The sequence below is a fragment of the Daktulosphaira vitifoliae genome, unplaced genomic scaffold (assembly GCF_025091365.1).
Source record: "Daktulosphaira vitifoliae isolate Bord-2020 unplaced genomic scaffold, ASM2509136v1 Scaffold_1, whole genome shotgun sequence".
In the NCBI taxonomy this organism is placed as follows: domain Eukaryota; kingdom Metazoa; phylum Arthropoda; class Insecta; order Hemiptera; family Phylloxeridae; genus Daktulosphaira; species Daktulosphaira vitifoliae.
This window is the reverse complement of record NW_026099572.1, coordinates 76,914,136-76,939,768: the sequence shown is the minus strand read 5'-3', so window position 1 is coordinate 76,939,768 and position 25,633 is coordinate 76,914,136. Positions and strand designations below refer to the sequence as shown.

Genomic DNA, 25,633 nt, shown 5'->3' with positions numbered 1-25,633 from the left:
AAAAAAAAAATACTGCATATTATGAGTACTCTCAGATGAATATAACTTATTGGTCATTCAACTGATAGAATGTTAGGTTTATATTGTAATAAAATAAAAAATGACATCTAAAAAATGTATTTTCAATTGAAATTCATAATTAATTTTTTTATACTATTGTCACAAAAGATATATGGAAAGGATAATGGCTTTACGACAACTGAAATAACGTTGCCGCCAGCATTTATTGATTTAAAATCTGAAATTTTTACCAGGTCTGCCCAGAGACATTCTGACATTAATCATTGACAATTTACTTATTACATTATTAATAAAAAGACATAACTAATAAGAACAAATAATTAATATAAATAAGAAAAAAATACATTATTTATTCGCATTTAATGCCAAATTTAAACGTGCAAAGTCTTGTAACCTTTAAATAAATACATTAATAAATTAAAAAACCCAGCACAGTGAGGACGTAGCATAGTTGGGTCCAGTATAGATGATATCTGACAGTGATTAAAATCACCATCATAAAAAATGCTTCAATGCAAATCTGTAGATAGTGTTTAATTTTAAAAATTGATGGATTATTCCAAAAGCAACATGATCTCCCATTTTCTTATGTATATCCTAATTACAAGTTTTATGATTTATAAGTGTAATATATGAATAAATATTAAGTATAGAAATGAAATATAATATGAAATTAATATTTAATATTTCAATATTGTAATTTTTTACAAAAATCGTTTTTTTTTTTATTAATTTTGATATCCGTTTTCACCATGATAACAGAATAAAGTCCGAATTTTTTTTTCATATTTAAGTATATTACATAAGCTTCAATTTAAGATATATATAGAAGTGACACCATTTCCGTAACAATTGAAAAAATTAAGTTGTAAAAGAACTACTTTCTATACGCATTCCTCTATTTAAGGGAAATGGTCCAATTTAAAAAATAAATTATGTCGAATGATAGAGGTATATAAATAGTATTTCTCATGAAAAAATGTATTGATCCATACATTTTTCAATAAGTTATAACATTTTAAAGTTAAAAATGTAAAATATAAAATCAAGAATTTTAACACAAAAATAGCATACGGTAGCCATTTTCACCGTAAAGACAAAATTAAGTCCGAAATTTTTTTTTTCCATAATAAAGGATATTACATAAACTTTAACTCAAGATATATATAAAAGTATCAGTATTTCCAGAACACTTTCAAAAGTTAAGTGTAAAAGTAAATTTTTGAGAAAAAGTGGTCATTTTAAATCCCCCCCAGTGGGCAATCTCTCTTATCGAGCAGGTAAAGGGTCAAATTTATAAGAAAAATATACAAAATGATAGATAAATACATCATGAATCTATAAATAAAAATTTATATTGATTTGATCATTTTTAAAAATTTTATGGGAGTTTTAAGTAATAAAAATTGAAAAAATGTCAAAAATTAACGATTTCTAATTTGTAATTTTTTTGGAGTTTCCCCCATTTACGGGGAACGAGGGAAATTTTTTCAATTTTTGAGGATAATATTTTCAACTAAATACGATTTGTGATCTTTTGACGTATTGTTGAAAGAAATTGGTTCTTTCAGAGCCGATAAAAAGTGGTAACAGACATAAAAAAAAAAAACACACCATAGTAAAATTAATACCTTCTCACCTTCACATCGGCCCTAATATTATCTATATTTATTTTTATTAATAGAATAACAATATAAGTAAAAAATTTTATTTTATATTATAATTCAGCTATAATTATTTATTTTCATATGTATATTATTCAAAAAATATTTTTTATACTCATTATGTATACTTTTTTATTTTATTTTAATTAATTATAAAAATAAATAAATTAAATAAAATTATAATATAAAATATGTGTAGCAACTTATTTTCAAATATTAAAGTTTTTTTTTTAATGTGTATTAATAATTTTTAATTTGCAATATATACAATAGTGCACTTTTTTTGGAATTTTTATAATTAAATTAACAAATTATGAATTTATATATATTAGTAATAAATTATTATTATTAAAAAGTAATTTATTAATTAAAAATAAATATTTTAATATTAAATATCAAGTTGTATGAATTTAAATTTCAAAATTTTATTTATATTATTACATTAAATTACAAAAAAATATAGAATGTAAATGTTTATTGAACTCATATGTTTATCGAATAATAAAATTTTTACTCATACTTAATAAAACAATAGAATCTGTCCTTGACGGTTGAACATGATACACAATATATTCTTTATATTTTTTGAACCATCTGTGAATAAGTTTCACTTCAAAAATAAAACAAAAATTCTTTATAACAAAATGGTTAATAATAATCTTTTAATGGCTAGAAAATTTTTTTTTTTCTTATTTTTTCATAAGATTGGCATTATAGTATATTATTGCATATTTTAACAACTTGTTAATTAAGACAAAAAAAAAATTTGTTTACTTTTTTTTAAAAATAAAAATGTTTATCAAGAACTATATGAAAAAACAAATATTCAAAAATTAAAAAACCATGTAGGTATGTTATACAACTTTAACTGATTTTAAATATAGACAGAATAAAATTCCTTTATAAAAGAAAAATTATTTTAATTAAGTATATACAACTAAAAACAATTGAAAATATTAAATTTTAATAATAAAACTAAAAAATATATAAGGAATAATTAGTTAAGCAATATATACTAATCATTAAATAATCATATATTTATTTAATCATTAAATTTCATAAACTAAGTACATAAATAATTCACACATTATATATTTTTTAGGAAACTACAATTAGAGAAAAATTGAAAAAATAAAATAAGTATGATATAATTTACTCAAACATTACGCTTAACCAAGAAATATTTCATTATAAAATAAATAGCACTGTATGTAATTATCTCAAGTTGAAAATAATAAAGACTAATTCAGTAAAAATTATATTTTACAGCTTTAGTAAATAATCTATTAGCTATACAGTATTGAAAATGTTTAAATGACTAGAAATTATAAAACATTCATAAGGATATCAATAATTATAAGGAACAAAGTAGTATTGATGATACTGGAATGCTTAAATTAATAAAATTGTTATTAATAAAACTCTTCTATTCATTAGATAATGAATGTACTCATAATTTTAACTAAATAATAATTATTTCTTTTCTTTTCTTTCATTTACATCAATAATAGAAATATTTATACTAGCAATATAGCAATGGAGCAATGAAATTCCTGTTTTAACAATCATAACGGGAGTAGAAATTAAACAAAGTAGCTTAAAAAGACCATGTCCTGCAACTAAACATAAAAAATTATTAAATAAAAATTCTCATCACTTTCTTAATGATATCTTACTAATAGGGCCTGTAACAAAATGAGCCAAATATAGTGATGCAAAGAATAACTCATTTCCAAAACACATAAAAAACAATATTGGTTTCGATGTGTAGTAATATCTCATGATTGGATTTTCAGACATATCTACAAATTTGTGAGTTGTTTTGCCTTGTAGAATGGATCTAAAAATAAATTATAAAATATACTAACACTTATGAGTCAATATTGTTATACTATTATTACGAATGTAAATATATCCAGTGACAAGAAATATCAATAACACAACTAAGTTGGAATAAAAACATGTATTTTGGGTAAAAGTTTGATAGTGCAATACATAGACTCAATGTTCCACAGCGATCAGTAAGTTGATCAAGAATAGCTCCAAATTTGGTACCTAAAACACATATTTTTTGTTATTTAGTGTTTATTATAATTAAGTCTTCATTTGAATACCAATTAAAATAATTTGGTAACCACTTGTCATGGGTTAGTTATCTATATATCATAATAATTGTACATTTGTTAAATTTATCTTTGCCACTAATAATTACAGTTGTGATAGATCGTAACAATCAATTTGATACAAAAAGGTATTCATACTTTAGAGCATTTTACGTCTTTTGTTGTAGAATAACAGTTTCATTATAAACTGATTACTGAATAATTATCATTATAATTAATCATCTACTATGATGAATAGCGATGAAAAAATGCCTAACAAATTTATTTTTTTTGATACATAGAAAATTCACTTAAGTGAAGCAGTCACTAAATTATATTAATTTGTTATCAGATAAAGACTTTTAAATTACTTTGTATAATTAATTCAATTGATATTATTACTAATAATTTAAATAGGATTATACATTAACTTTCAATACAATCACTTACTTTGTTTGAACAATCGAGCTGCATGACCATCAAAAGCATCCAATAAAGCACTAACGACATAGCATGTACATGCTATTTTATAGTTAGTTGGCATAAAGTACATAGATACAAATGCTAGAAGAATTCTAGCATAACCTAATTAAAAAATATTTGTATAAATAAAGTTAGACAACAAATGTGATAGTTAAAAGGAAAAAAATCTATTGTATAAAAAAATGTTTGAATGAATACTTAAAAAACGTTTTTAACATTATATTTACACTAATTATCTAAAAATTAACTTTTTTATATACCACCTAAATAGGTTAATAATAAGTGTAAAAATGTTTGCATAATAATAATATAGGTAAATAGAAAAAACCAGAATTGTACATTTTTTGACCCATTTTAAATTTTAATACAAAATGTTAACTTGTAATACAGAAGGGTACTATAAGTTTAAATCTAATATATAAAGATAAACTATTAAGTATAATAAATCCAAGAGTAATTTGTAACTAGTTTTAAAGGCTTTCTAATTAACTAAAAACAATTAAAATTTTATTGAACTGATTATCAGATAATTCTTCTACTTTTTATATTAAATCAATTAATGTATACAAATAATGATGACTTAAATACATTTAAAGTAGTAATTTTGAAAGAAAAAAAATGTATTCAAAATATTAAATATATAATTTATTATTTCTTTTGATCAGTTTTAAAAGAAAATACTATAAAAATATATAAACAAACAAATTAATTGTATTCGGACAATTCAATTTCCAATAAAAAAAATTACTATTTACAGTAATACAAGTTTTCTTTTTAATACCACAATTATGAATGGCAAACATTAGAAATCCTAGTATAGTACTTTTACTAAAATATTCTTTTTTAAAAGATGTAAAAATGACTTAATTTTTTTTCATTGTATAGATAATCAGATGTAAATACTAATTTATGACTTAGTGAAATAAGCACCTTATAGCACTCCATAAGTATAACTATATTTGTAAATATTATTAAAAAGTAAAAAAATTAAATGAAATATTCATTAAAAATAATACTTTGAATTAATAGGCCAATCATTTTTAAAATTTTACAACAAGACTTTACTAGGGGAGATTTAAATGTAATACTCAAATATTTTACTGAAACTAACTTACCTATTAAATTTGGAACAAATAAAAAAATATTTTCTTGTTTCGTACTCATAGTAAAACTGTTAAGAGTTATGTGTAATTATTTTATGATAATGGTTAAACGTCTGTAAATATGTTCTTATAAAATACTTTAGGAATATTTTTTTTATTAATTTATTTGATCACAAACAATTAATAGTAAAATTCGAAGGATAAAAAATTGATAAGTTAGTAGTTAATTGCTATTATGATTTGAAATATCTCTCTTCTCTGTTGAATAATCAAAATTTAATGTAAGTTAATACTAATAATTAGCTTACAACCCTGGAGATTGGTTTGACTGAATGACGCAAAATGCACAAGAGAATACCAAAGTCCAAGTTGACGCACTTTTTATCGTCTAATATCGCATATACTAAAATTGGCCTTATCTTTGTTTACAAGGTATATATTACATGATCGTTGTACGCATGTGTTGTTAATTTGTTAACAGTTTTTAAAGTTTGAAATACAGAAATATGCCTAACATCATAGATGAAGTGTCGTTTATTACTTCTTATTTTGCACATTAATAAGGTTAAAAAATTCTAATTGGCACTACTGAATACAATTTTCGAAAATATTACAAATAATTTGAGGTCACATTATTGACAAATGAAAATTCTAGTACGAGTATCATTTAGTAATACACGCACGCGCAGGTAAAATTATTCAGAGATTGCGTAAATAGTTTAAAGTAGAAACTTGAATTTACGAACCCCAGTTGGAATTAAGATTTTATAAGATCAATGTACATATTAGCAAGTATTTTCTAATTAATTATTAACTGGAATTTTATTGCTACTAAAACCAACATATTACAATAGTATAATTTGTATTATGGCTTCCTGATGGTAAAATAATAGTTTTACGATACGATAAGTACTACACAAGTTTGAATTCTATTACAATAAGAATATTTCAAAGCCAGGATAAATAGGATTACCGCTTTATCTGACCTTGTTTTATAAAACAATTTATAGGCCACATTGAAAATACAGTGAAACTTTCAACAGAAAAAAGTTTTGACTACAGCATTTTTGTTAAATGGAGGTTCACCATACTTATTGATAATTATACTTTAATATTTACTTCTTCTCGTAGGATGTATTTTTTGAGTTAATGAAACTAATGCTGTATACAAATTATTCTAAGAAAGGGGAAATTAAATTTTATCCCTCTAAAAAATTTTACTATATATTATATTTATATTTAAGAAAAATATATCTCAAATAAATATTTTATTTTATTAAAATTTTTAAAAATTTATCTTTGCATCTACTTGATAAGTTCCTAACAAACCATCTTCCTAAAAGAAAAAAACTCCTAAAGTTTTGTGGGTTGCTCTAAACTTTTCTTTTTGATTTTTTATAAATGATTAAGACTTAAAACAGTTTAATAAAAATTAAGTAATACTTTTTTGGCTTGATGTCTTATCTAATAAGTAATTTGCCTAGTAGGCAAAAGATTACCTACCCGTCTCTGTTAATAATCATTTTTGGTAATATTTCTACCGATTCATTTATATTATATATATATATGTATATGCGACCCAAACATGATTAATTCGATCTAATGCTTTAAGACCATAGTAATTAATATCAATAAAAGCCAAAATATAGATTGTAATTCAGATTTGCTTGAGATAAAGAATTGTTATCACCACTGTAGGCAACAATGACAGCAGTGAGGTTGTCATCCAAGTTTTATATGGATGCACTGTAATTGGTGATTTTTATATTTTTATTTCTCTTTGCTTCGACTCAATCCCAGTCAAAAGATAGGACAGGCATCACTACGCGAACTGTGTATACATAAATTTTTACCCGCACTAATTTTAATAAAAAAAATAAATATATGTAATGTAGATATGTTTATATAAATATACATGCGCATATACATATTATAAATATAACATTTCTAAGTTTCTTCGTTAGCGCGTTTATGTGTGTGTGTGTGTGTATTTGTAATATACTCCGTGACCACCGGAAACACGGACGACCACTACGATAGTTATCGTCGTTCAGTAAATTTCTCGTTACGGCGAATTCGTTATTAAGAGCGCAAGCATTTGATGCCGTCACCGACATACATCTATTAGCCATCACTACAGGCCGTGTTAAAAAGTGATAATTTGTTTACTCTCAGATGAACCGTGAATTATGTGTTGTATCGAACTGCCGTCATCTACGAAAATCTCTCGTCTTCGTCGCCTTCGTAGTGTATTTCATTGTAGTACCTAATTACTAAATAGCGTACTTAATTTATGCAATTATTATTGTAACTAATATTTACACTTTAATTTTTTTTGTCATTTTTAATGTGATAACGTAACATTCGAATTGGGATCACCAAGAACGAATGATCTGTGACAATAAAATGACCGGTTTATTTCCCGCCGCTTTATTTATATTTAAAACAGTTTCCTATAATATTAAGTCGATGTCCGTGAGAATGACTTACAATATACTTTAAAAAATATATAGCCTGCTGATTTTCCCCCATCACTATCACAGTAACAACAGTAATGGCATCGTTGCCTCAACCCAAATTCGAACCAAAAGCGCCCGATAAAAGCTCGTCGGTTTCACGCGGTGGTTGCGACGATTCGACTATCATCAATGAAAGAGATGCGGTCATCGTCGACAAGAAATACCAGAATTGCGCTGCCGATTGTTCAAATGTAAGTTTAGTATTGAAATTAAAGTCATGAACATAGTTACAGTTATCTTACATAAATTATACTCTGTGAATATTTTACGAAAAAACTCCATGATATTTTCACCTAACCTATTAATGTTTTGTGTTGTTTTAACTATGATAATAAACCTTACGTAAAAATAATGAGTAATCAAATTTTAATGTCATAAGAATCGTGCGCCCGTGTGTTTATGCGATTCATTTACATTTATGAAAAAGTGAACTTGCATCTCGAAACTTAGTGTTTAATGTATTCATTAACTTTGAATTCCTTCAACTCATTTTACTATACATTTTATCTATCGCAGTACATTTGAAATATTTTTATTTTATGAAAAATACTACTAAGTTAGTGCCCTTTTATATCTTATAAGGTCATACATTTTGTTATCTATATTTATATGCATTTTTTATCTTTATGATATTTTAGAATAACAAGTCAAAATCATTATCAGTGGACTTATCAAATTTGAATACAGCTAGTTTTAAGTCTTTGCTGGAAGAAGTAGTTGCTTATGATACTGCAAAACAAACCAAAAGTGAACTTTACAATGTATGTATAATAATTACACTTTTATCATTACATTTCTCTAATTATTAGCTGCTGTGTAAAACTAAATTTTATCATTGTTGTGTTAATTTTTTTGTTTTTGTAATTTATTTAAAATTCATACTTATTTAATTATACATATGCATGCAATTGAATGACTAGTTAACAAAATTTTTAATACCACAAATTGTAATTAAATTATTATTTATTTTAAAACATTAGTTTAGTTAAAAATCTTTACAGTACTGTTTTAAATAAAAGTATAGATAAGTATATATATTTTTTATGAGATTGAATTTCATAATATTCATATTATTTTATTATTAAAAACTACTATTATTTGTATGAATGAGTTTATAATTTTTGGTAATAGTAGTCTTGCCTAAGAATTTTTGGTAACACGTTCTAGAAATATTTATTCACCCTGTTTAATGATGTAAAAAGTCATTATTTTTTAATATTACAGATTGTTTATTTATATCAATTAATAGTAATTATTTATATAAGAAAACATGATTTAAACCTGAGAAAATTTGATAATAATGGATTGCTATATATCATAGCAATCCATTATATCTGTAAAACAACATGAGTGAAAGAATTCTAAGATTTTTAATTTATCTATATCATAATTAATGATTCATATAATCTTTCTTTTTTAACATATATTTTCAATGTTGGAATTATAAAATTAGTATTTGTTACAGTGATATACCAAAGGTTTTATATGATAGGCGAGTTAATACACAAATATTTTTTTTGCCTTTAATTCATTTTTCATCAATTTGATAGTTACAACTTATGTAGTATTAATTGATTAATGAGCTTTGGCTATCCATTTTAATCCATTCATACTCTTTGTCTCTTTAAGTATCAGTTTAAAATAATGAATTAGATATTATAATAATGTTAGAAAAGTAACAATCTAATTTTGTTAGTGTGGAAGGATTTTTATTATATATTAAATTGTATTAAAAAAATAATTTAAATCATAGGTTTTCATATGATATAATCATATTTTGATAAGATTAAATATCACTTGATTTCTGTTACAGAATTTGTTAGAAGATGTAACACAAAATGGAGAGGATGATGTCAAAAGACCTCTCTTAAATCAACGTTTGGTGGATAGTCAGACTGATTTGTCTACTTTAATATCAAAAGAACAACACATTAAAAAGGAGACTTCATCACTTGAAGCTTTTGATCTAGCTCCAGATTTTAAGAAGCGTCTTTCAACTACTAAAGTAAGCGCTCGACAACTTGAAGGTGGTTCTCTTCCAAGTCATGTTAATCATGCACAAGCATTATCTCTTTTAATCAATAAAAAAAGTAATCAAAATACAAGGAAGAAGATAGCAGAATCATCAAAAATGGCCAAAAATGTAGATAAAACAATTGATCTGGGTGATCCTGGTTATGAACAAATTGAAAATAAAGATTTGTCAAACTATACTAGTCATGCAAGCTTAGAAATTTCTTCAGCAAAAGAAGAAGTTAACATTGATGAACGTTTTACCACTCCTTTACTATCCAAGGTGAATATTTAGTAAAAAAATTTAAAGTTTAAATTTTATAATTTAAAAAGAAATTTAATTTGTTTTCTTAAAAAAATATATAAATAATATGAGAGGAGCAATAACATAAAAATGTTTAAATTTCTGGTTATTTTTTTATGAATCATACTTTTAAGTCCTTAGAATATCTAAATTACTTTGTTAGGTTGTAGATTGTAGGCTTATTATATTTAAATATCATATTATTTTTGAGTCGCATCAATTAACTTTATTAGTTAAATATTTTGAAATTGTAAATAAATTTCTAAAAATTAAATATTTAATTTCTTAGTTGTTATATTATAAAATGAAATTATTAAAGCAAAATGTTGAGGAGATAATTAATAGATACATTGACAAAATATTAAGGTACTATATTAATGAATTATGTAAAATATTTATAGCAGTCTAGTCAAAACTTTGATGATCAAGATTCTTATATAGAAACCGATTCATCAGCATATTCTAAAAATGGAGTAACTAAAGGTAAATTTATTATTTTTATATCTAAGCAATAGAGGTTTGCTTAAAAAAATGTGTGGTTATGTGTTTTTTGCTAAGTAGCTTGAGTATTTAAATAAATATCTTGTGATTAAGAGTGCCAATTACTTGTTATAATTTCATAACTAATTGTGCTTTCTTTTATTATTTACTTATTGTGTACAGTTTATTTTTTTTTTAATTGTAGTTAATACAATTGTGTGTTTCCTAAATCTCAAAGGAGTTAATAGCTTTTATTTCATTTACATAAGATAATAAAATAAGTAGGACTATTAATTTGATAATTTTACTATTTAATTAGTGCATGGTGTTTTTCTTGATAAGTTATATATCCAATTAGATTCTTCCTTATTGGTAAGTGTGTTTTATTTTTATTGGCATGTTTTTTAGCCAAAATTTTATTTTGCTAAATATTTGAAGATTTATTTTTCTTGATTAATATACAAAGTTTTGCACTTAAAAATTATACTCATCTATTTTTTAATCAATTTTAGAACATTTAAAAAATTATAATTTAATAATTTTAATGTATAGCTAAGAATTGATACTAATGTAACATTTTTTTCAACTTATTTTCTAATGTGATAATAGCTACTAAAACACAATATTCTAAACTACATTCTTTATAAGTTTTAACCATTATTGGTTTATTCATCAAGATTCAGTATAATAAAAATTTATCACATATGGCTAATATTATTTAATATAGTTTTAATTTTAAATAAGTTTCAATATAATATTTTTGTTGGTTAGATTAATCTTTTTAAATTTTCTTTCGGCTCTTATATAAATTATGATTTTGAAATAAAAGCTTGTTTTGTAACATTTATTTCCCTGCATATCAGATTATTATAATATTTAATTGAAATATTATTATTATTGAAAAATTGGTCTAATGTAAATGGCGCTAGTGTATTAAAATAAAGATCTTAATTGTCTCCAAGTATCTGTTGATTTGTAATTATTTTTATGTATTTTTTCATAAAATACATAATAAAATCTTTGTGTACTTTATATAATTATGAAGTTAAAAATCATTAGTTTAGTAGGTAATTAAAAGTAAAGCACAATTAATTATTTTTAAAAATATTCTATGATTAAACTTATGATTACTTGAGCACAAATATTATGTTATATTTTTATTGGCAATTTTACCATTTAGACAATTAAATTTTTTTATTCATAATTTATCAGTTGAATAAATTTTTTATTTTTTGGATTTAAATGGAACACTTATTTTAATAACAATAGTTTTAATTTTTTTTTCTTTAAGTAGAGATTTTTGTTTTTCATTTTTAATTGGCATGGTTTTTATATTCTATTTGAAAGTATTACCACGGACATCAGGTGAGGGCGATCAAGATGTGAAACACTGTATACATCAACCAACAATCATACCAGAATTTAATAAAGACTCGCAAATGATAGATCACCGTTTATTACATCTATTTGCTGGTCAAAATAATTGTTATCAAAATCCGTATAATGGTTATACGTCTCCAATGAGTTTTCATTTTTTAACACCAAATGGTAACTTTTATTTCACTCTAGTTTAATATATATTTTATACTAAAAATCTATTTCAATGTTTATATATTAAACTATATTTTTTATTCAAATTCAGTTAAACATATTTTTGGTATGCGTTAGTATAATTACGTATTTATGTTTTTCTTCATCCATTTTTAGGTATACATAACCTGAATTTTTAAATATGTACACTTAGGCTGGTAATATATTATTTTGATTAGCAGTTATGGTAAATTTGTTAATTAAAAAAATAGTTTGAATAATAATAGTAACATTTTTTTAAAATGAATTTAAGTCTCTCCGTGCAACTTAAATATAGTAATGTTGGTACAAAGAATATATTTTTTATATACAGGTGGCTCAGCATTTACTGACAACTTAAATAACTTTTTTTTTTTTTAATAGTTAATATACTTGAGGGCTATAATAATTATGTAATTAATGTCATTTTTATAATTAAATAAAAAATAATTTAACTTTAAAAATTTAAGAAAAGTGTTTAAAAAAAATCAAAATAGGCATTTTTTAGAATAGATTTTAAAAAATAATTCGGTGGAAAAAATTCTAATTCCTGTTTGGTATTTAATTTTCTGTAACGTTTTAAATTTTGTAAAAATTTGAATATTTCTGTATTTATTCTACAGTATCAAACGCTGCCTATGTTTTATAAAAAAAGACCAAAGTAAACACAATTTTTTCACACTAAATATGATATGAATATGGATTTTTCCATGAAAATTATTAACATTCCAATGACCAGCTTTAGTACAAATAAAAACACGAACAATACATATTATTTCATTAGTAGTTTTATCTCTTGAGAGATAAAAGAGATTTATATTTTTACATTATTGAAATATAATTATAGATCTATCATATAACTGTTCTTGAAAAAAAAATCAGTAAAAGATATTAACTAGATTAAAAGTTATTTAAGTTATCTTTAAATCCTAGGTCACACTCTATATATATATGATTTATCATTTACAACAAAATCATACATTTTGTTTGTAATGTACAATTTCATTTTTTAAAACACATGAAACTTAAAATTGATAAATAGTAATGGTCATTTAATAAGTCATAATATCATTATATTTTAATTAAATTATAAAAATAATTTTGTTATATGTTCTTTAATTAGTTAACTTACAAATTAATACAAATATTCAGTATTTTTAGTGGTGAATTGATTTTTATAAATGTTATCCAAATTAAAAAAAAAATAAATTATTCATCATTACTTATATATAAAACAAGTGCTCAATTCAAATACCATTTGTTAAATGTTTGAATAAATATAAATTTTCATCATTAGGTTTAATATTAATTAATGTACATAAAGAAATAGTATATTATATGTACAACATTAAATGTTGTACTAATAAATTTTATTCCATGTTCATAATCCATTGCTTTTTAAATTTAGAAATAAAATTATCTTAGTTATTTGAAAAAGTTTTTCTCTATAAATTCTTGTTAATTCATTTTTTATACCATTATGTAGATGTTATTTTTTATTGATTTTATAACATTGTATTATATACTTACGTATAAGTTACTTAATTAAAATTGGAAATAATTTAAAAAAATTATACCAAAAATATGTATTTAAATAATATAATGTAATTGTTTATCAAAAATATTTTATTTGATAAAATATTATATATTAAATATTTTATTTTATTTTTTATACAAAAAAACATCTTGATTTTTTTTAAAAATTAATTTGAGTATGATGATATTATGTATTGTAATTGTAAATAGATTTATAAAAGTGATAACATTTATAAATCAATGATTTATCATTTGCATGTATTTTATTCAGCAGTAAAAGGTAAACTATTAATTTTGCTTGAGTTTGTGATTTAAGTCAATATTTTGGAAATTAGAGTTAAAAAATTATATTGTTTTCATAGTATAAATTTAATTAATATTAAACTGAGGATAATAACAGGTAAATTGCAAAAGTTACTGACCTAGTAGTATATTGAAAATTTGATTAATATTACACTTCTCATTCTTTTATTTACACTACGCAATTATTGCTTTTTTGGTTTGATTTTTAATAATTAATAAATGGAATAAAATTCAGTGTGTAATAACGCATATGAGTTTAGAGTTAATAGAGTAATACATTTATAAAAAAAATTAACCTAATAAATTATTATAAATACTCTTTTAGCATTCTTATATAATTTTAAAATTTTATTTTATTAGTACTTTTTTAAAAATTTATTTTTCCTAAGTAATTATAGGTTAACATGCTTATTTCAATTTCATTTAATGTAATTTTTCATCCTCAGATTTCATATTTCATTCTTTTATTCTTACTTACTGAAAACCTTATATAATTTTTTTTTTTTCAGATAATTTAGGAATACAGACAACAATTAATAATAACAGGGTAGGTTTTAGCATATACAGAATATAATACTTAACAATTTTTTAATTTAGTACTTTATTTTGTACGCATAATAATGCTTTTAATCTTGTAAAATGCAAAATTTTCAATTTAATTGATTCAAATTAATTATTTAGACATTAAAAAAATATATATATACCAAGAGATTCACTTATCATGAATTACTTAATCGACAAATAATATTAATAATTTTTTATTTTTTGTTTTTTTTTTTTAATTCAATGTTTCTCTTAATTATTAAATCATGATTTTTTTTCTGTTCACCTCTTATATTTTATAAGGGTGTCAAATTTAATATTTCAAATGGCAACTCAATAAACTAGCTTATTTAGTAGATAATGATCTAATTAGGAAAATGACTAGTTGATATCAAATTTTGGATCAGTATTTCGGAAGTTATTAACAATTTAAAGTAATGATTGGTGGTGAAGAATGGGTGCTGTTATTTTTATAACCAAACATTTTCTGTTCATACTTTTTCTCTCATCAATATATAAATATGACACCTATATATATAATCTATTAAATAAGATAGTTAATTAGGGGTGTTGCCATTTGAAAAATTATAGTTGACACCCTTATAAGTTATAAACGATGAACACAACAAAAATTTGATGATTGAAAAATTAAAAAAAGTGAATAACATTATTTATATTTTTCAATTAATTAAATGGTTTGTGATAAGTAAGTCACTCTGTATATACTAGCATAATAAATGCTATCCATATACTATAGAATAATAATTAACTTTAAGTTCAAAAGCATTCATTTTTAACCATGTAGAGAATAAACTATACAGAGAATACAATTAGTAAAGAAATGGGTCAATTTTTACAAACAATAAACAATAGAACCTTTTTTCCTTACTTATTGAAAACTCAGTACAATATACTATTCATTATAAACTATGAACATAAGATGTACCACATCAAATTTTAATTTAATTATTTTGCAGAGGAATAATTATGACGATACTAACAGTAATGTTCATAAGCGCAATAAACAGAAAAAAGAATTAAAAAAGGTTTGTTGAATAATTTAAATATTATTTATAAAAGTAATAAAAGTTAAATTTTTGGTTGTAGAAAGATGAAGTTGTATTTTCTGAAAATATACAAGGCTATAGGGGTGATAAAAATATTGATGAAATTTTAAAATTCATAGGAGATTTAAGTAATGATAGTAAAAAAAATAAAACTACTAAAATTAAAAACAAAAATCGAAATGGAAAAGGTTCAGACGACGATAGTGGAAGACCTAAGAATAGGAAAGGAATGAAAATAAAGTATAATAGTGTAGAAGAAGTCTCCTCTTCAATTTTTCAACCCATGGATAGTTCAGATGATGAATCAAAATCAATTAAAAGTTGTAAAAAATCAAAAAAGAAAGAGCCCAAAAAAAATCAAACTTCAAAAAAGTTTGCATCAACAGATCAAAGGCTTGATGTTTTGTCATCTGAATCTCAAGATACCGATTCTGCAGATTTTCTGTTAGTTACTAATAAACAAAGAAGAAAAAAACAGAATTCTCAAAATAAGCTGAATGCATCATCTAATAACTTTCCTCCTCATGACTCATATCTATTATCACAGTATATTCAACCTAAAAATGTTAATAGTAAAAAAAGAAGAAAATCTACTTCCTCTATGCCACATTCAGAAAAATCTGATGATAATTCCGATCTCGATTCTGTTCATTCTTTGCCAGCTTCATCCACACCTTCCAAGCAACAATCCTTCAAAGGTAGTCCAAAAACTGATATAACCAAACCAGCTTGTGTAGTTACCACCTCTGAAGAGTCCATACCAACAGTTACCGTTACATTACCACAACGAATTGTTGAGGTTACAACTAATATTGTAAATAATGCTAATGAATACATAAATGGAGATGTACATGTTACATATATTGTACATGAATCCAGTGAAACGGCTACTGAGACCGTTAAAAAGACTGCTGTTTTAAACAAAGTTCCTGCAGTAATATCCCCCCAAAGTGCTTCACTGACTGTACGTTTACCTTCAAAGAAAAAACAAAGTCCTATAATGTATAATAAGTACGAAGTAGATACTAGCCTGTCTTTTGGATTCGAAATAGACCAAAATTTATTGTGTGATGGTAATAAAGAATTTAAAAAGCCAGAAAAGATACCTATTGAATACAACTATAACGAAGTGATATTGTTTATTAAACAAGGTAAATAAATTAGTATGTATAATGTAATTATGTAAACATCTTAATTCCATATACCTATATTAAAATAAACTTAGATTGTTATACTGAAATGATTAAATGCATTACCCATTTTATTTTAGCTTTTGATAATTTTTCAAATATAAACTTAATACATACAGTTATGTTAGCCATCAATGATTATTACTTNAAATAAATAAATAAATAAACCCATTTTATTTTAGCTTTTGATAATTTTTCAAATATAAACTTAATACATACAGTTATGTTAGCCATCAATGATTATTACTTATAACTACTTTTAAACAAACCTCTCAAGAAATAAGTATTTTTATTAATTTTTAATAAGGAGAAGTAAAAAATAAAATTGTTACTCATTTAATTTGAACCCCTCTGAAATATTAAGTGCACATCACATTCTCACTTATAAAGTAATACAACTAAAAAAATTTGTTATACTACTCAGAGTTTGTAAAACTGAACAAAAGATTTAACCAAGCATTATCAAACAAAAATACATAGTATTTTAATAATATTATTACCAAAGATGTTACTTGAAACATGTATTTATGAATATAAGTACTATACTAAATAAATTTAATATAAAGTTTTACATTTTTTATGTTTTAGCTTGGCAAGATGTCGAAAAAGAAAAAATCAATGGTAGATCAAATATATTAGAATACACATGTGATACTAGTGATGTCCGCGGGGATGACTAAAAGGTCTGCCAAATTTTATTTTGAATAAATGTAATTTGTGTTTTACTACTAATATTATCATAATATAATGAAATATAGAATTTTTTCATTCCTTCGAAAAAAATTCTAACGAAACTGTTAATACTCAATGAGAAATTTTTATATTATAGTAATTATAAATGTATGTAATTTGTATATATTAAAAACAGTGTTAAAATTACTTTTCCTTCTTTCTAAAAAAAAATACACATTTATAATAATTTAAATTTAGTGACTATGTCACACATTTTCTTGGCAAATATTTTGTATATGATTGTTATTTTTTTTTCTTTAAAAAAACATCATTACAATTTTTTTTTTTTTTTTTTTAAGTTTGTACGTTCAAGTTTGTTTTGCTTATTTAAAAATCATATTATATTATTTTTTAGGGGCAACTAAATTTAAAAAAAATGGTCGCAAACATTTATATATATATATGTATATATATATATACATGTGAGTTATTATATTTTGTTGGTGGTTAACAAGTTAATATTAATAGTTTTTGCCATGTACTTACAATAATAATTTATTTGTTTCATACTCAAAATTTGTTGTACTCGATTTTGGGTGATATTAGTTTATTTTTAAAAAATTATTTTCTTTGTGTATTACGAGTACAACGTGTACCTTATGAAATATAGTTTTATAAATCATGTGTTAGGTTTTTGTTCAATTAAATTTATTATATGTAATTTGTCTATAATAAACCGATTTGATAACAGTTATTTAATGTGTTAAAAAATTTCCCTAATAATTCTCATAAAACGTAATGTTTGTTTTAATTATAAAATGTATATATTTTTTAAATTGTTTAATGATTAAAAAAAAATATTTAGTATTTCAGTAATCCACGGTCAAAAATCAGAAAATTTGATTTTAGGTGTTTTAGTTTAAACTCTCATAAATTTGCTTAATAGGACTAAGTGGAGAGCTTCTCAACCACATCCCTTTGTCTCTCCCCACAATGCAGTTTTGTTATAATATTTACGAATGTTTTTTTGCGCGCTTTATGTTCCCCAGTCTCCTTGAAAATTACGTTCATCGAATAACCAACTCAACTTTTTATGTTCTGTCAGATTATTATCNTGGGCGCTTTATGTTCCCCAGTCTCCTTGAAAATTACGTTCATCGAATAACCAACTCAACTTTTTATGTTCTGTCAGATTATTATCACTAAATATTCAACATTTTATTAAGTTTTTATTTTTCAAAAACATAGAATATAGTGGCAAAATATAATATATATATACATACTGATTTTTGCTATGGTTCTTCAAATAATTAATCTGTGATATTTTCTAGCTTTTGTCGCGCTAAAATTTATACATACAATTGTTTTTTTTACAAAAAAACCATCTTTTAATATTAACTAGGATTACACCTTACTATACTTGTTATAAGTGAATGAAGAGATAAACGTTTTTATTTTTATATAAAGTTTTTGTGTACTTAAATTGCCTATCTGAAACAAACGCCATCTTAAAATTCGTAAAATTACAAGCAGACAATAAAAGCAATTGTAAGAATTTTATCTTAATTCCAGTTTTATTTTCGTAAAAATACCATAATGTATACTTTATTAGGACATTGCGAGTTTTAAAACGAAGATGCCTATTATCTTTTACGGTTTCTACATAGTAATATTAGTGGTGTAGGATTCTGAGGGTTATTTTACTACCGGTCTTACAATATAATTTAACTTGTCATCTTATTATACTTTAAATAATGGTGGGCTATTATTTATCTCCCCCAGAAATAATACTCTATGACCTTTGAAGGGTTATAAAAAATATTGAAAATCGAACATCACACAGAACTTAATAATCTTTTCCCATGATGACACGAGGAATCAATATTTTCTACTAAAAATAAATTACTATTACAATTCAAAGCGGATTTTTTAAATTTTTCTGAGGGAAATCCTAAAAAATAAAATTTACTTAGAATACTTATATGTTTTACTGAACACCCTGTATATTAAATAATGTAAACATATCGGTGTTTAGGAGGAGTCCAAATCCCTAGACGATACGGATAATTAATTATAAATCTATTGTGGAAATAACCAATTTTGATTGTTGTTACTAAATTCATTTTATTTGATAATGAATAAAAATTCACTATTCAAATTTATCAAGCTTCAAATCATGCATATAAGCATACAAAACATGTATTATGTTTATTTACTTATTATTTTTATCCTTTTGTACAGTGGCGTTTTTACTAAAAGGTAAGTAGGGCAAATGCCTTCTCTAACTTCATCCTCAAGCAATTTTTTTGCTTATGTATATTTTTATTAAATATAATTAATTAAAAAACTAATTATAGATAATTTTTGTTTACAACCTTTTAGGATTTTTGATCACTAATTTAAACTACTATGGTTAGAGCAGTTAATGGTAGGTCATAAATACTGGTCATGATATAACATTCTTAATAGTTAATTGATAATTTTAATTTTGTTAAAACAAAAATTGAATTTAATATGCTAAGACGGACTGTGTTGTAGCACAGTTGGCCTGTAATCATTGTGCCTACAACCGTAAAGTAGACAAGTATTGAGAAAATATTGTGATCACGGTTATTAACTATTTAATATTTCTTTCAACATTTTAATATTTAATTAATTTGAAACAAAAAATCTTTATTGATATTGTAATTTACAAAAATATAAATAATTTAAGTTAATTAACCATTAGTGTTACATTAGGTAGCTAAAATTGTTAGAGGTTTATAACATTGAGACCCCATAAGTTCGCGTAAATGATTAAATTTGTCTCAAATTTAATAATACTAATTTGGTAGTATTATTTTATTTGTTAGTTTACAAGTAAAAGAAGGAATTAACATAGCGTAATAATTTGAAAATAAAATAAGGGATCACAAATGATTTTTGATTTTTCTGATTGTGAATAGACGTTTCTGTCTACTGCTGTGGTGGTCAAGTAAGAAGGAATTACGGGAAAAGATCCTCCCCTCCAATGGAAATACTTTTGTTGACATTTTTATACAATGTTCATAAAAATGACAAAACTTGGGAAATTTTTTATGTATATAAAAGTTCTATTATTATTATATTACTAATATGAAACAATTATTCTTACAAATTTTGAAGTTTAAATTTTAAGTCTTAGTGGTTATCTATATTTTGGTAAATTCAATTATATACTATTTTTAAATAAATTCAAGGTTTGTCATTTATGTACATCAATAGTTTTCAGTAATACCCTGATATAGTTAATATGAACAGAAATAGGTTTGGGATATTGGAACATAGCTTTTATGAAGATGTAGAAGATTTTTTAATTCTTTCTAATAGCAAAATCATTTGACCATTATTGGACTCTGTTACTTCCCAGTAATTTTTAAATGACTTATATTCCACGAGAGTATTATACCAAACATAAATAAAAAAATATATGTGTTCGAATACTTTACACTCGTACTCAAAAATACACACAGATTAACTAATATCTTACTTTATTGTATGTAAGAGTTATTTTATGAGAAAAATTCTAAATTTTAATCATAAAAAGATTGAAGATACCCAACAACGAAGACCTCGAAGTATCACTACTTTACCGCTTGTTGCATTACCGAACCCTTTCTTAATGCGTTTGTGACAAAATACCCAGAAAGGCGTTGCGTATTATTAGGCATAATTCCATGAATTTGTTTACTTATCATAATCATTATTGTCTTCTAAATTTTGTTTTCAACATTGAAAATAATATTACTCGAATAAATAACCGATTGAAATAGAACATATTGATATGTCGTGTACTAACTGCTCGTGTATAATTTAATACGTTTCTATACGTAATATGACGTTATATAACATTATTTTGCCATAAAATGTAAAAATAATATTGTTTAAACTGTTAATTGTGTGTATTTAAAGTGTATCAGATTGAATGCATCCGGTAACTTGGTTAATAAAATTGCATTACGACTCGCAGCTGACTCGGTTGCAGGATGATCGTTGTGTAATATGATAATTCGATTTTCGCGGGTGTACCTGTGCTGCGTCGTCGTCATAAAGTATCCACAGTTGCGCTTTAGCGTCTCGTTCCGCCCGCGCCTGACGTCACTGGCCGCACCGCTGCCGCCGGCTGGGAAAGTCGGCACGCGGAAACATTGGAAACGGGACCGCTGCTGTACGATGTCAGAGCACTGTCGGTAATCCGCGCTCACGGTCACCGTTTTCGCCGGCCGTCGTTTTTCCAATCCGACGAGCATGTTGTATTTAATACAATTGAGCATTTTTATTCGCCAATAATTTCGTTAGTGTTTTACACATATATTAATTATTCCATTGGTTTATTTATCAGTTTATTACCGTTATGCGTTCCAAAACTGATTATCGTCGGTGCTCCGCAACGTCTGTTGTATCGCGACTCATTGTACAGTTCTATTTTGATAAAAAGAAATTTTAGATGTCAACAAATTGTTTCGAGCATCAAGAAATGGATACCAAACCGGACACTATTGGATTTTACACAATCGATCGGCGTATCGGCAAGGGAAACTTTGCAGAGGTGCGGTTAGCCACACATCGGTTGGTCAGAAGTGAGGTATGTTACCACAAACATGATTTATTAATTTAATTCCTTTAAAATATATAATACTAAAATTAGTTATTAAACAGCTAAAAATTGTATTATTTATTTAATGAATTAGTACTGGGTATTAACTTACTCTGATAATGTGATAAGCCAAATAAGATTTTGTAGGATCTTAAAATCATGGACGATTCATAATAACAATTATTTACATTTCTTTAAACAAAATGTTGGTCAAAGAACTAGATGATTTTAAGCGACCTATTGTTGAATGTAAAATTAATTCGTGATGACTAATTTATATTAGATTATGTTATTAATTTCATGAAAGAAGTACGGAAGAGGATGATTTTTTGTATCACATACTCCAGTTAATTTTTTATTTCATAAATAGGGCCTCAATTTTTGTGGTCGATGACAGACAATTAGTTTTACATAATAAATCAAATATATGTATTAGATGTAAGGTAAAATAAACATTTGGAAAATGTTTCAATTATTTGTTTTCTTATTAAGCATTTTGTAGTAAGTTGATTTAATGAGTTTTATATTTTGGGTACTATTGTTTAGGCATCCTGCAAGATAGTTAAGAAGTTAGTTTACCTCCTTATCTTTTTTCATCATATTGGAGGCACCTAGTTAAATTTGAATGACCTAATTTTATGTTTTTCGGATGATATTATTATGTAGATTACATTAAACTGATTACAACAATTTATATTCCCAACATTTAGGAGAGACACCAAAGAATTCTTTTTGTTCAATGATGTCAACAACTTTTGATGGTTATCGAGTATAGTTGAAACAAGGGATAAATTTTGAAACTAATCATCTTTAAACGTTATTGCAAATAAAAATGTTTAAACTTTTGAATTTGATTAATTTAAATTGTCTTAGTAAAATAGTTTTTACTATATAATCATATAGATTAAATATATTCACTGAAAATATTATAAATTATGATATTATTATAGTCCAAAACTTAGTGCAACTAGCCGCGGTGCTGAGGATGGTGCAGCAGCCCAACTCTCAGTTTAATTCACTGAAATTATGTGAAAATAACTTTTTTCATTTATAAAATATTTTTTTTTTCCGTAGATCACAGTAACCATAAATGATAAAAAAAATTCTATATACTTTGAAACGTCTTTATGGTTATCTTTATAATCAAAAATATGATAATGAAATAATATTAATACGGTTTATTATTAAAAAAAAAAAATGTTTTTTTATTTTTTTACAATGGCTTTGTTAAGTAATTATTAAAAAAAAATATTACTCGGTGTTGTATTATCAGAGTTTCCATGGATTTATGAGCATAATATAATTTCAGCACCCCAGTATTTTTGCTTTAGTTACGTCCATAGTCCAATAGTATAACAATTGTTAAAAAAAAGTTTTGCAAAATATTAACTAGATCAAAAGTTATAGGACTTGTCAGACATTTTAGACCGTTCTATATACTCTATAATACAGTGAAAATAAAAAGTAAAAAATTTATGACAAAAGAGTTCCGATGTTTATAACTTTCCTAATATTTTGAAATTATGCATACATTTAGAACTCATATTTAAAGTACGTTGAAAAATACTTTACTATGATATTTAAAAAATGAACAAATCGAAGGGGGCGATCCATTAATCACTAACCTTAAATTTGCATCGGATTAGAATTTTCTATACGAAACTATCTGTACATGGATGATTAAAAAATATTGACTGGGAGACAAAATTTCCAATTATGGTCGTGAAAAACTGTTTTACATTATTTTAGATATTTTATCATATACTTACACTTATCTGATAAATTAATTTTTTTTGGAAAAAAATATAAATTTATTAATTGTGCTTTATAATTTATCAATAACTAATTAAATATATTAAGAATTAATATAAAAAAGTATTTTAAGTATCTTTTGTTGCAAAAACAGATGATGATATTTTAAAGGTCACTTCTTTTAAAGTCAGCCTAATTATTTTAATTAAAAAACTCGACATTTTCCGGTGATTTTTATTAAATATTTAATATAAATTATTTTTATTTAAATAATTTAAGATTATTTTACAATAACCAACAATATTATTTTAAGTATAAGAACAAATAAAAAATAAATATAAATTATTGAATATAGGTCGAACAAGTGCCAGAAAGTTGACCTAGCACATATTAGGAACAATAAACGTATTGTGTATTGCATTATTAACATTTGTAACATAAGTTACAATTTTTTACATAGAGAGTGATAGAATTAAATAACGTATATTTAAAAAAAACGCTTATATAAAAGGGTTCTTCAAATTTGAGTAAAAAAATTGTATTTTTTTATTTACTTTTTTTTTTACATAGGTAAATAGTAATTAATATAATAATGTGAATAGTAAATTTGATGATTTATCGATTTAATAGAAAGTTAAGATTTATTTGGATTTTATGATTATGAATAATTTTTAAATTATAATTAATATAAATATTTACTTGTGGGTTTTAAGTAGCGTAATATAAGAAAGACTATTCGCTGTTTTTCTCGATTCAACCATTTACTTTAAGTTTTTACATAACTGTTTTTACGATAATGACAGTATTTTCCGTATGCAAAAACTTAAAATATGTAAAAACGTTTTAATCTCTTTTGAGTAGATTACAATAAGATTATTATAAATTTCTTAAATTCATGTAGGTCAATAGAAATTGTGGTATATGACTCAAATATTTTGTGAAACACTTATTTATATATTTTTTAAAATAAAAATAGTACCTTTTTTGTTTTATTATTAAAATAAGTTTACAGGCCATTTTTAAACGATAGACTTTGTGTAAAAATCATTGATTTTGCAAACTTTTAAAACTGCCAGTTTTAAATGTGTTTTCCTAACACACAAGGGGCTATGATTAACTTCCTAGTACCTATTACGGCTTTTCTTTGATCACTTATGTGCATTACATTTATTTTCATCATTATTATTATTAATGTTTAGATAATTTCATAAAAACTGGTATCATGTAATTATAGAATAATGTGGTAAACTTTGAACATTTTATAATTTTTTTAATAACATAGTCAATTATGACTATGTTATCATAGTAATTAAAAATACATTTTTTTGAATTATTAAAAAATAATTCGAATACTTTAAGAATATTAAAAAAATAGTTTATTTAATATAAAATAATGATTACAGTTATAAAATAAAATTTGTATAAATTTCCTTAACAATATTTATAATAAATTGAATCTATATATTGTACTGAAAATTACGACCATTCCGTGCCAGGACAATTGAGCACCGTATAGTTCTACGCTACATTTTAGTTTTATTGAAGGACTAGGTTATTTAGAAAATAAGAAAAAAGAAACTAAAATAGCTTTGCAATATAAACCTATTTTACATAAAAAAAATTATTAAAATAAAAAATAACATTAAAAATACAATAGATATATAAATAATTAAATTTTATCAATTAAGTAATATAAT

General features: G+C 23.9%; 3 protein-coding genes across 6 annotated transcripts in view; 2 read left to right on the top strand and 1 right to left on the bottom strand.

Moving 5' to 3' along the window:
- Positions 1 to 2,704: 2,704 nt before the first annotated feature.
- Positions 2,705 to 6,015, bottom strand: LOC126909619 (CDP-diacylglycerol--inositol 3-phosphatidyltransferase). Its single transcript, XM_050692057.1, has 5 exons — positions 5,386 to 6,015; positions 4,238 to 4,372; positions 3,587 to 3,740; positions 3,362 to 3,525; positions 2,705 to 3,304 (listed from the first exon to the last, which is right to left on the bottom strand). Exons 1-5 carry the CDS (start codon positions 5,432 to 5,434, stop codon positions 3,159 to 3,161), a joined length of 648 nt encoding a protein of 215 aa, XP_050548014.1. The 5' UTR covers positions 5,435 to 6,015; the 3' UTR covers positions 2,705 to 3,158.
- A 1,131-nt stretch (positions 6,016 to 7,146) lies between these two features.
- LOC126909449 (bromodomain-containing protein DDB_G0270170-like) lies at positions 7,147 to 18,323 on the top strand. Of its 4 annotated transcripts, none has more exons than XM_050691880.1 (9): positions 7,147 to 8,083; positions 8,531 to 8,653; positions 9,706 to 10,188; positions 10,614 to 10,692; positions 12,037 to 12,237; positions 14,607 to 14,644; positions 15,618 to 15,686; positions 15,748 to 16,858; positions 17,486 to 18,323. In XM_050691880.1, the coding sequence occupies exons 1-9, from the start codon at positions 7,928 to 7,930 to the stop codon at positions 17,575 to 17,577; spliced, it is 2,352 nt and encodes a 783-aa protein (XP_050547837.1). In that variant the 5' UTR covers positions 7,147 to 7,927; the 3' UTR covers positions 17,578 to 18,323. The 4 variants fall into 4 exon arrangements, with proteins under 4 accessions (XP_050547837.1, XP_050547848.1, XP_050547831.1 ...); XM_050691874.1 differs by having other exon boundaries at positions 7,150 to 8,083; positions 10,611 to 10,692; XM_050691891.1 differs by lacking the exon at positions 12,037 to 12,237 and having other exon boundaries at positions 7,148 to 8,083.
- A 3,372-nt stretch (positions 18,324 to 21,695) lies between these two features.
- LOC126909422 (serine/threonine-protein kinase SIK2-like) overlaps positions 21,696 to 25,633 on the top strand; it is a 30,780-nt gene continuing 26,842 nt past the window's right edge. The window contains exon 1 of the mRNA XM_050691850.1: positions 21,696 to 22,172. Coding sequence (XP_050547807.1) covers positions 22,035 to 22,172 — 138 coding nt within the window. The 5' untranslated portion in view covers positions 21,696 to 22,034. The remainder of the gene's footprint in view (positions 22,173 to 25,633) is intronic.